General features: G+C 39.4%; 1 protein-coding gene across 6 annotated transcripts in view; it reads right to left on the bottom strand.

Annotated features, from left to right (window-relative positions):
• Positions 1 to 10111, bottom strand: part of LOC127623585 (gephyrin-like) — a 96613-nt gene extending 86502 nt beyond the window's left edge. For all 6 annotated transcript variants that reach the window (XM_052097977.1, XM_052097979.1, XM_052097978.1 and 3 more), the window contains exon 1: positions 10001 to 10111. In XM_052097977.1, coding sequence (XP_051953937.1) covers positions 10001 to 10064 — 64 coding nt within the window. In that variant the 5' untranslated portion in view covers positions 10065 to 10111. The remainder of the gene's footprint in view (positions 1 to 10000) is intronic.
• Between the last annotated feature and the right edge of the window lie 2448 nt (positions 10112 to 12559).

The raw sequence follows: 12559 nt of genomic DNA, 5'->3' as shown, positions 1-12559 counted from the left end.
GTGTGTGTGTGTGTGTGTGTGTGTGTGTGTGTGTGTGTGTGTGTGTGTGTGTGTGTGTGTGTGTGTGCAAAAACATTACTAATATTATAAGTGAACCTCAAGGAACACATTAAAACAATGAAAAAAGGTACAGTATGTCCTTGACCCCTTTAATGCATTCTTGTGAGGAACGAAAAGCATTAAACAAAGAGTGTGTGTGTATGCTTACATTCAATTGGTTATGCTAAACAACCAATGTGGATCTAAACTTATTGCTATTTATGACTTTGACAGGCGTCTAAATTTAGCCGCTCCGTGTAAATGTGGCCGAGCCGTGTCTCTTTGATACACTTGCAAGATTGGAATGCCACCCACACAATCCTGTGCTATCCTGATCCACTAGAGCGAAAGAGAAAGAGAGAGATACTGAGAATGAGAGAGAGAAAGAGAGGGAGAGAGAGAGAAACCCAGAATGAGAGAGAGAGAGAGAGAGAGAGGAGAGAGAGAGTTACTGAGAATGCGAGAGAGAGAGAGAAACCCAGAATGAGAGAGAGAGAGAGAGAGAGAGAGAGAGAGATACTGAGAATGCGAGAGAGAGAGAGAGAGAGAGAGAGAGAGAGAGAAACCCAGAATGAGAGAGAGAGAGAGAGAGAGAGAGAGAGAGGGAGAGGGAGATGTGCTGTCTGCCGCAGAGAGGTTTCCTCATTGGCAGTTCAGCCCATGACTGAATTTCAATGCTTCTGCTGTGGAAGGACACAAGTTCAGACAAAATCCAGCTCTGCTACATTCATAAAGGTGATATATGTCCATAAAAGAACAGCTTGTAAAAATGAAAAATAAAATGTAAAAAAATGTATTCATTTACAGGTAAGGGGACATCATGCTATAAAGACATAAAGCTAGTTTACCTCTCGTTTATGTTCCAGTGTTGATAACACTGACCACTGCAATGCCGTCAAAAATCTGACTCATGTTCTCTGATAACACACAGTGACTGTTTTATTTGTCCTTTAACAGATACAAATTTGACAACTACTTTGTAATTTACAAATGTGGATGACAGATAACAGTGTGAAAACAGGAACATATTTTATGCATTTTATGTAAAGCACAAAATGATGGAAGTGTCAAATGAATCCAAACTAGGACCAGAGCAGAATATGTTATGAAAAAAACATATGAAGCTGACCTATGAAATATGCCATGCCAATAAGCAATTATGATACATGCCAGTTTGCGTCATGAAATATTCTATGATGTACCAAGATTTCTATTTTATTTCTCAAGAAAAATGTAAAAATGTTGCTTGCTCATACACAACTTGGAGTCGGCCTGACAACTTGATAATGCACAGATAAGGTATTCGGAGTGATTTGTAGGCCATTTCTAAGGTGTTCTGGGTGTTGATAGATGCACCCAAACCTTAAGTCTTAAGTCTTCTCTCCTCAACAAGGTGCATGAAGTACCATTCTATCAGGAAGACTCGCAGACTTGAGTGAAATTTAAGATGACATTTATTTGATGAATATAAAACAGAAATGTAATGTCTCTCTTTGGCTTAGGGCCCGTCTGGCTGTCCGAAGAAGTTGTACTCGGAACCGTCATATCCTGCCGGAGATAGGAGGCAGGGGCGAGAAGCCTATTCCCATGCAGGACGGGACTCAACTGATGGTAGTGGGGTGGTGGAGGTTGCCGTGTTAGCACAATGAAACAGCAATGTGATAGATTGTGAGCAGACTTATAAAGCAACGGCTTACATGTGATTGGCTGGGAATTACCCCTCTAATGGTACGATGATGTACAGCTGCTAGTCTTCCCGCTAGAACTACGCTGCACTTACATTTCATGCCTGTGGCACAAATGGTGCAGGATGAGTTATGTGTCAAAGTTTAATACTTAAAGTTATGGGTTTCTTTAAGTTTCTCTGCTGGACTGTTGTCTGGTTCCAGTTTCCATAATTAGCCAGGTAAAACTACCAAAACAAGCGATCCAGATGGAGAAAAACAACCACTGTAAGTGTTAGTTGGAGTAAAAATGAGTTCAGGCTCAACTTGTGCTGTTGTTGGCTATTATAATATCAATGTAACTAGCCTTGGGCCATCGCTTTATGTCGTCTACCAACTCCTCAAACTTTGAAGAGTAAAGCACTATCAAAAGATGGAAATTGCGACTCTGTAAAGTATCGGCACTATGTAGCTACAAGTTATTTTATTTATCAATTTTTACAAATCTAATATGCTAACATTACATTATCCACTTAAATCATACACTGATGTGAGTGAAACCACTGGAGAACAAAAAGCTAAACAGGCTTATGTTGTGAATTGTGGAACACTTCCACGTTCAGGCAAAGGTGGATTAGCAATAGTTCTGAACTGAGCTAGTTTCCTTGGTCCCCTCTGTAGTTACTCATGTTTTGTAGAAGTGACAGCAAGATGGTAGTCCTTCTCAAGGTCACATCAGTTTAATTTGAGGTCAGTACTTACCAAGGTGAGGATGCTAAAACAGAAGCCATTTGAAGAAAACTGTGCTGAAAAGACTCAGGGGTATTTAACTAAATATTGCAAAAGCTCCTGGAACAAGAATCTATGGCCACATCCACATTAATAATTTTGAAACTGCATTGATTTTGTGATGTTTATGCCTCTCATCCACACTGGATCAGTGTTTTCCTCCACACAAAAAAAAGAATTCCAGAAACACATATACAGCGTACTTTGGAAAACAATGATGTTGGGAAACTGAAACCGAGTTCTCAAACAAAAATGGATTAGTGTTGATGTAGCCTAAGACACACAAGAAGGGACTAACACCCTTTAGATTTAATGTATTCATTATGGTAGCCTTAATTGCAACATGTCACATTCCTTAACCAATGACATGCCAATTTCCATTTGGCTTCGTAGAGTAGTCTTCCATGTACTGCATCATTTAACAAATAAAACCCTTGAACCAATTTGTTGATAAATCCCTTGCTGAATCCTTTTTAAAATACATTTACCAATCCCAAATGAATATGCACAGCTATGAGTAAATATCAAAACATTGTTTATTTGAGGATCCTGACATAGCAAAAGCAGGTCAACCAATGACATGAGTTTGAGTAGGGACTATCTGTTTGTTCAACCAAAGGAAGATGGTGGGTGTGTTCAAAACACCTGTTTGAAAACAATCAATATATTTGTATTTCCATTTGGTGCCTCTAGAGGGTTCATAAATTACACACTTCACCTTAAAAACACTAAAAATGTATGGATAAAAAATGTGGTTTAAGAATAATCCCATCTTCACTATTAATGTCCTCATGCAATACGGGCAACTCAAGTGAACAATACGATAAACGGTTCCAACAACAACTCTGAATCATGTCCCGGTGCCAAACTATGACCCCAGCCTACATCTTGGAGTCGTTGTATGCTTGTCAGGTTCCTAAAACCTTCACAGTGTTGCTATGCCAACCAAAGCTCCTCTTAACCCCAGAGAAGGGGACAGGTCTGGTCACATGACCCTGCTGTCATTGGAGGAATATGGTACAGATGTGGAGGAGGCCTTAGTCATGGGGTGATTAGTTAAAGCACAGGCAAATAACATAAGAAGCAGACTGAAACCACAACGTGAGCCAAAGCTCTCTAAAAACTCAAGAAACTTTTAGCACATCTCTGTGTTGATGATGGTTTAGATACTTCAATGGCGTGTAAGTAAGAGATCTCCTATGAGTCTGGTAACTGCTGTATAGTTACTAGAGGAAATCACTTTTCAACAGCGTAAAATCCCAAAGCAGCACAGAGGGAAAAGCAACAGTGAGGTAAGAGAGAGAGGGGGAGATTTCTAAAAGGTCAGATGACATCGTATACAACATGGCGCCGCAGATGGCCGCCTCGGTGTGGAGCTCTTCAATTCTTTTGTTGTTTTTGTTAGTTTGTCCTGTGTTTAGCAATCTTTTACCAATCAGTTTTACCAGGGACGAACTGCTGAACATTCAGCAGCACATACCAGATAATCTTTTCCCGGTTTTTCAATATTCGGACGTTTTGCTGGACATTTTAGTTGGAGGCGCTGCTGTGTTGTTTAGATGCGCTACGAGACGCAGGCGAGGGAGACGAGCTGGCGCGCTGGTTAAACTCCGTCAGCGCGGCGTTCGAACAGCACTGCCGAGCATTCATCTCGCGAATCTCCGCTCTCTTCCCAACAAAACGGACGAACTACATCTCCTCACACATACTAATAAGGACTTTTCAAACTCTGCTGCACTGTGCTTCACTGAAACCTGGTTGAGTGAAGCCATTCCGGACAGCGCATTACATCTGCCGGGCTTCCAGCTGTTCAGAGCGGATCGCATCGCGGAGTTAACGGGGAAAACGAGAGGTGGTGGAACATGCTTTTACATCAACGAAAGTTGGTGTACAGATGTAACAACACTAAAGAGGATGTGCTGTCCTAATCTGGAAGCGCTCTTTATTAACTGTAAGCCGTTCTACTCGCCGCGGGAGTTTTCTTCGTTTATTCTGGTGAGTGTTTACATTCCTCCAAACGCGTCTGGGAACTTAGCGCTGCAACAGCTGGCTGATCAAATCTCAGACACAGAACAACAATACCCGGACTCAGTCATTATTATTCTTGGGGACTTTAACAAAACAAATCTCACACGCGAACTGCCCAAATACAGACAGCACATTACATGCCCCACCAGAGACAGGAATATATTGGACCACTGCTATACTACATTAAAGGATGCATATCGCTCTGTCCCACGTGCAGCTTTGGGTCTCTCTGATCACTGTCTGGTTCATCTTCTCCCGACCTACAGGCAGAAATTAAAATCAACCAAGCCAGTTGTAAGGACTATAAGGAGATGGACTATTGAAGCAGAGCTGGAACTACAAGCCTGCTTTGACTGCACTGATTGGAGTGTTTTTGAAGCTGCAGCTACAGACCTGGACGAGCTCACAGATACTGTTACATCATACATCAGTTTCTGTGAGGATATGTGCATCCCTACTAGGACATTTTTGTCATTCAACAATGATAAACCATGGTTCACAGGAAAACTCAGACAGCTTCGTCATGCCAAAGAGGAGGCTTACAGGGGTGGGGATAGAGTCTTGTATAATCAGGCCAGGAACACACTGAATAGGGAAATCAGAGTGGCTAAAAGAAGTTACTCTGAGAAGCTGAAAAACAAGTTTTCAGCTAACGACCCAGCATCAGTGTGGAGTGGCCTGAAACAACTTACTAATTACAGGACTCCTACCCCCGACCCTGTGGCGGACCAACGACTGGCTGACTGACCTGAATGTGTTTTACTGCAGATTTGAAAGGCCCGATTTCACACCCCACATGCACTCGGACCTTCATTTCACACAACCATTAACACCTCCTGCAACCCCCTCCTCCCCCTCCTGCTACACTACCTGCACTAAAGATCTGTGAGGACGATGTGTGCCGTGTCTTTCGGAAGCAAAGGACAAGGAAGGCTCCAGGACCAGATGGCATCTCACCAGCTTGCCTTCGTTCCTGTGCTAACCAACTGGCCCCCATCTTCACTCAGATCTTCAATAGATCACTGGAGCAATGTGAAGTCCCATGCTGCTTCAAACGCTCAGTCATTATCCCCGTCCCTAAGAAACCAAAAATCACAGGACTTAATGACTACAGACCTGTCGCCCTGACATCTGTGGTCATGAAGTCATTTGAGAGACTGGTGTTGGCCCACCTGAAGGACATCACTGGACCCTTTCTGGACCCCCTTCAATTTGCTTATCGAGCAAACAGGTCTGTGGATGATGCAGTCAACATGGGTTTGCATCATATCCTGCAACATCTGGACAGACCGGGGACATACGCTAAGGATCCTTTTTGTGGACTTCAGCTCGGCTTTCAACACAATCATACCAGATATACTCCGGACTAAGTTAAACCAACTCCCTGTTCCCACCTCTACCTGTCAGTGGATTACCAGCTTTCTGACGGACAGGCAGCAGCTTGTGAGGCAGGGAAAATTCACTTCCACCACCTGTACCATCAGCACTGGTGCCCCCCAGGGATGTGTGCTCTCCCCACTACTCTTCTCCCTGTACACCAATGACTGCACCACCAAGGACCACTCTGTCAAGCTCCTGAAGTTTGCAGACGACACCACTGTCATCGGCCTCATCCGAGATGATGATGAGTCTGCGTGATAGAAAGGAGGTTGAACGGCTGGCTGTCTGGTGCAGTCAAAACAACCTGGAGCTGAACACGCTCAAAACAGTGGAGATGATTGTGGACTTTAGGAGGAACACCCCAACATTGTCCCCCCTCACCATTCTAAACAGCACTGTGTCAGCAGTGGAGTCATTCAGGTTCCTGGGCACTGCCATCTCACAGGACCTGAAGTGGGAGATACACATCGACTCCATTGTGAAAAAGGCCCAGCAGAGGTTGTACTTCCTTCGCCAGCTGAGGAAGTTCAACCTGCCACCAGTGCTGCTGAAACAGTTCTACTCAGCGGTCATTGAGTCTGTCCTCTGCACTTCAATAACTGTCTGGTTTGGTGCAGCCACGAAATTAGACATCAGAAGACTACAAAGGACAGTTCGGTCTGCTGAGAGGATTATTGGTTGCCCCCTGCCCTCCCTTCAAGAACTATACACTTCCAGAGTGAGGAAAAAGGCTGGTAAAATCACTCTGGACCCCACTCACCCTGCCCACTACCTTTTTGAACTGTTGCCTTCTGGCCGGCGCTTCAGAGCACTGAGCACCAGAACCGGTCAGACACAGGAACAGTTTTTTCCCTCAGGCCATCCATCTAATGAACAGTTAAATTACCCCCATTGAGCAATAATTATGTGCAATACACAGTTTAATTTTAATTTAAATTATATTATCCAACTTATCCACTTCTGCCATTACTTACATTGCTCTGTACATAATATACTGTTTTTTGTTCTTTATATAACAGATTGTATTAGATTTGCACTACGTGTGTGTATGTGGGTATGTATGAAGGTGAGTTTATGTACGTATATGTATAATTATTTATTTTGTGTTCTTTTTTGTTTTTAATTACCTATGCCTTGCTGCTGTTTTTTTTGGTATTGTTTGTATTGTTGTTGACTGGTAGCTCCTGTCACCTAGACAAATTCCTTGTATGTGTAAGCATACTTGGCAATAAAGCTGATTCTGATTCTGATTCTGATTCTGATTCTGATGACACATAAAGACTGTGATATCTCCCTTCTCTTTCTTTTTACCTTCCTGTCTTAATTTTCCGCTATAAAGTTTCTCACCACACAGACCTTCAGAGATATGGGAGAAATAGGGAGAAATGGTTACTAATATAAGATGAAAGAGAAGGCGAAATGAAGACTACTGGTAATGGGAGATTTGTTAGAAGGACCAAAGAAATCTGAGTGACAAATATTGGCAAGCATCCTGTTCAAGTGTCGTCCCTGTGCAGAGAAGTCACAAAAGTAATAGGACACACTGTTACACCAGTGTTTGTGTACGTGTCTGCTTGCTTGTGTTTGCCTGACTGACAATGTGTGGTGACACTTACTAGCGGTTTTGAGAGACTGGATGTCCATGTTGACAAGGCCATTGCATTGAAATTGTTTGACAAAACAATTCAGGCCAGTACTCTAGAAGACCTGTTTGCTATAGTGGTGAAGCATCTCGCCAAAGAACCAAAAGGCTGTAGGTTCAAACCCCACAAGGGTTGATTCAAGAACTTGTTTTGGGAGCACAGAGTTATCGGCTGGGTTTTTTCATAAGGGCATCATGGCAGTCTATTAGATCTTGGTTGTTAATAAATATGTTGCAGAGTCAATCCCAATAGGGGTGGTGTGGTGTAGTAGTTAAAGCTCATGGCCAAGTTGCAAGAAACCTCTTAAGTATAAAAAACCTCCAACAAGTTAGAATTGTAATGGTATTGTAATTTTAACCTCAGGTTACTCCTAGGGTACTGACCCAGTGATAGGTGTACTAATAAAGTGCCTGATAAATGACCAAGTGCTTCTGAACAATGTGGGCATTATACCAGTAGCCCTGTTTGCCCAGAAATCAACTAATAAGGCTGCTGTACCCTCATATTAAAATATCTGTCTTGGTAAACAAAAAGTTGTATGTTCAAACCCTGCAAAGGCTATTCAAAGATTTTATCCATTGTTTCATTGAGCATAATACTTCTCCTAAGGTTACACCTGAAGGACTGTCCCAGCAATAAGTCTGTTAAAAGCACCTGATAAATGAACAAGTAAAACAGAACGATGCAGACTAATACACCAGTAGATCTCTCTGGCCTAGTAGCTAAAAGGTCATATGTTTGATCCACTATGCCATAGAGCAGCAAATTGAACCTTAGTTTACTCCAAGGGAACAGTCCCAGTAATAATTGTAGTTATTCAAATAATCTGATTAATGACCAAACAGTACAGAAAAATGCAGGGCAATACACTAGTTGGCCTGTTTGATCTGTGAATCACCAAACAGATGCTGTAGCCTACTGGTTAAATATCTAGCCTGGTAACCAAAATTTAGAAAGTCCAAATCCCCCAAAATGTAATCCATTGTGTCATTGAGTAGTATATTTAACCTCGGGTTACTCCAGGGCACTGAATCTGTAATTAGTGTACAGAAATAAATTATGGCTTTTATCACATTTTGTAACCTAATGTAATCACTTTGGCAAATCATCAAATGGGTGTTGAGCCTAGTGGTTACATATCTAGCTTGTAATCATTTGGTTTTATCTATTTGTATCCATTGTGCCACTGAGTAGGATATTCCTGAGTGTGATATACCAATGCTCTAAATGAACTGAATCTTTAATAAGTGTACTGATGTAAGAGAGTGCCCAAATATAATCAAATTAATCAACCAATGGACACCCCATATCATTCAAACACTAATCTCGATTTTGAGGGAAACATTAAAATCTATGGTTACAGCCCTGGATAACACATCTAGAACAGGACATGCAAGAAAATTAATCGGTGAATGTCGCTGAATTTCAGTAACACGGACAGCGCGTACTGTTTTTCAGCGCAACAGAGAGGGTCTACTGTGTTTTAAGACCTCAGATAGCGACCGCTGGCTTTCAGCACCACGGACAGCGCTCTACCGAGCGGCCGCTATTTCAGGACCGCGGACAGCGCCTCGCCGAGCGGCCACTGTTTCAGGACCGCGGACAGCGCCTCACCGAGCGGCCACTGTTTCAGGACCGCGGACAGCGCTGTTGCTGGATTCCCCGCTGTACAGAAGTGAGGAGGCGGGAGGTGAAGCGGGGTTTCCCTCAGTGCTGGATGGAGCTCCTCTCTCTATCTCAACACGTTACCACCTTCGCCAGCGGATTTCTATGAGTGGAGTTATCACCAATCACATCACACGAAAATCCGTGGCCTTTTAAATAACGTACCCCCCATCTGTTTTATGCTGCCAAATCCGGAGATTTCAAACACAAAATGCCGTTTGATTTTATTTCATTTTTTGATACAGGAAGGGAATTAATCGCAGATTATACTTCAGCTTTTGCTCGAAAAATTCATTCGTCAAGAAACCAGTATCCTGCCACGATTCAAAACCATCCTTATATCTGCCCACTGCATCCAGTGCACATCACGTTTTTAGCACCGCTGTTTATGGCCAGTTGATTCACAAATAATGCAAGATCCACTGAATAAAAGGTGCTTATGAAAAGCCGTGGCTTACACACTGAGGAATTTAGAAAAAGGTTTCACCAGCCAAAGTGAATAATTAAACATACAAAACTATATCTTCCTGTTAAATTTCATCATAATACCATATTCTCATATTAAATAGGCTTCACTATTTTTTTATGCAGGGTGTTTAGTAGTTAAATGCATATCTAGTAAAAGAGAAGATGGTTTAAATCACCGCTGACCAGCATGAAACACAGACACAGACACACACACACACACACACCGCTAGGGAAGGTGAGACACCGCCGGCAAACAGCAGAAAAAAGCGGCTCCGTTTCCCAAAAAGAAACCGAGCAATGGCTTGAGAAGAATCTGCTCTTTACCTGTCAGGATGCCGACCCGAATTTGGTGGTCGTGGTTGGTTAAAATCATCCCGTCTGACGCCATATTCAGCACCGCTGCCGCCGCACTCACAACTCCAGGCAGAGCCGAGAGCCGAGCGCATCGATCTCTGGTGGGGAGGGGATGAGAGAAGCACTCAGGGCCGAGTAGCAGAGTGACGATATCCTCATGAGATCCTGCAAAAAAACAACGTTTTAGCATTTAGATCTTTATAGTTTAAATTGCAATATTACCACAAAGTAAAAGTTGTGTAAACATAGTAAAGCAATAAGAAGTGTTAAGATTTTGTATTTGTATAAATTAACAAATGCGTTTTTTTCTTTTCTTTTGACACCCCTGAATATAGTTTTTTTTATTATTATTATTTATATTCTATTTTCTGTATTCTGTAATGTACTTTTAACATGTTAACATGCTTGTTTTCTAACTAGATACAAAAATTAAAAAAAAATATTTGTAGTGTTTGGTGAGTAAAAAAACCCACATGTAGATTACAATATTTTTTTTTTATATTTTTTTTTAATTATTTTTTTTGAAGGACATAAACGGTAAAGTTATGATGACTCTCTGGTTATATTAAGCACTTGCACTGGGATCATTCCAGCATACTGTATTGAGCAAGATCCATTTCTTTCTCATTTTCCACCAGCTCAGAAAATGGCCTGGAGGAAACAGAACTCAAATCCATTACATCTGATTCTCGCTCACATTCTGGTCCGAATTAATCCAGCATCGACTTTCGGCTGCTTGCTGGCCGATAGTGTCATGTTCCATCTATAGGATGAGTGTGTGTGAGTAAATGTTGAACACTGGCCTGAACTTCCCTGCATTCAGACCTTAACTTTTTGGGTGCAGATTTCACACCGTGTAAACCAGCATTATTTGCACTGGCTGAGCGAACAAGGAGCAAAATCAGAAGAAATGACGTGGAACATTAAATCACTGCAGGGAGTTTCATTCAGCTGTGCAATTGATTTAAGACGAGTTTAACCTGGAGACTTTCTGCTTAGACAGAGTCGGACTAATGCGAATAATATAAATGCTCTAAAACAACCAATCATAAACATGTTTATTTGCATTATAACTACACAAGCGGACATACACTATGGCCAAAAGTATGTGCAGGGCTGGGAGGGTTACTTTTAAAATGTACTCCACTACAGATTACTGACGTATTCCATTAGATTACTCAGGGTCAGTAAATTAATCTGAATACTTTGAATTACTCCTTCAGCACTGGCACTTTTTATTTACTTGTTTTGACTATGCACAAGTTAATAACATGTGAACAAAACAACATTTGCACATACAAATGCACTTATATTAAAAATGCATTTTCTGATATTCAGATTATAAACGTGGATTTTCTTGATATAAAACTATATATCGTGGTAGGTAACATGTGCTGTCTGCTCGTATGAATGTAACACATCATAAGAAAGTGTTTCACCGCTGTTCAAATGCACTTTGGACCGCATCATGTATATGCATAAATGTTTTCCATCTGAAAGGTCTCAATATTAAATTAAACAAATGACAATAAAATGACAAAATAAAATGCTCTTTGAATGTAACTTCATTCAAATTACCAATGATTTAAATGGTCACTATAGTAGAATCCAGTCACTAATATTTAGTATTTTAAATATGTAATCCCGCTACATGTATTCAGTTACTCCCCAACCCTGAATCTGTGGACACACATTTCAATCAAACTGAAATGAGAAATCTTTGATTAATGTATCTTATATTATTGTGAATGAAGCGTAAACATGAAGCTTTTACTGTAAATATAATGAAATACTATTTAATTATACAATTTTGAAGTACAATTAATTAAAGTTTATGCTTAATACATAATTTTCATAATTAAAAATTTGTCTAGTCAATACAGTTTGATAAAAATGTGTAGAAACTGATATGCATAAATATTTGTTTTTTAAATGTAACGATAAAATAATCTAATATAATCTTATATAATATAATATAAAATAATCTATTCTAATATAATATAAAATAATATAATTTTTATAATATAATATAAAATAATCTATTCTAATATAATATAATAAAATAAAATAAAGTATAATATAATATATTCTAATAAAATAAAATAAAGTATAATATAATATATTCTAATAAAATAAAATAAAATAAAATAAAATATAATATAATCTATTCTAATATAATATAATATAAAATAATCTATTCTAATATAATATAATATAATATAATATAATATAATATAAAATAATCTAATCTATTCTAATATAATATAATAAAATATAATATAATATAAAATAATCTATTATAATATAATATAATATAAAATAATCTAATATAATCTTATATAATATAATATAAAATAATCTATTCTAATATAATATAAAATAATATAATTTTTATAATATAATATAAAATAATCTATTCTAATATAATATAATAAAATAAAATAAAGTATAATATAATATATTCTAATAAAATAAAATAAAATAAAATAAAATATAATATAATCTATTCTAATATAATATAATATAAAA

This window comes from Xyrauchen texanus, chromosome 30 (assembly GCF_025860055.1).
Source record: "Xyrauchen texanus isolate HMW12.3.18 chromosome 30, RBS_HiC_50CHRs, whole genome shotgun sequence".
Taxonomy (NCBI): domain Eukaryota; kingdom Metazoa; phylum Chordata; class Actinopteri; order Cypriniformes; family Catostomidae; genus Xyrauchen; species Xyrauchen texanus.
Note: the sequence above shows the minus strand (reverse complement) of the source record. Positions and strands in the feature narration are given on the sequence as shown.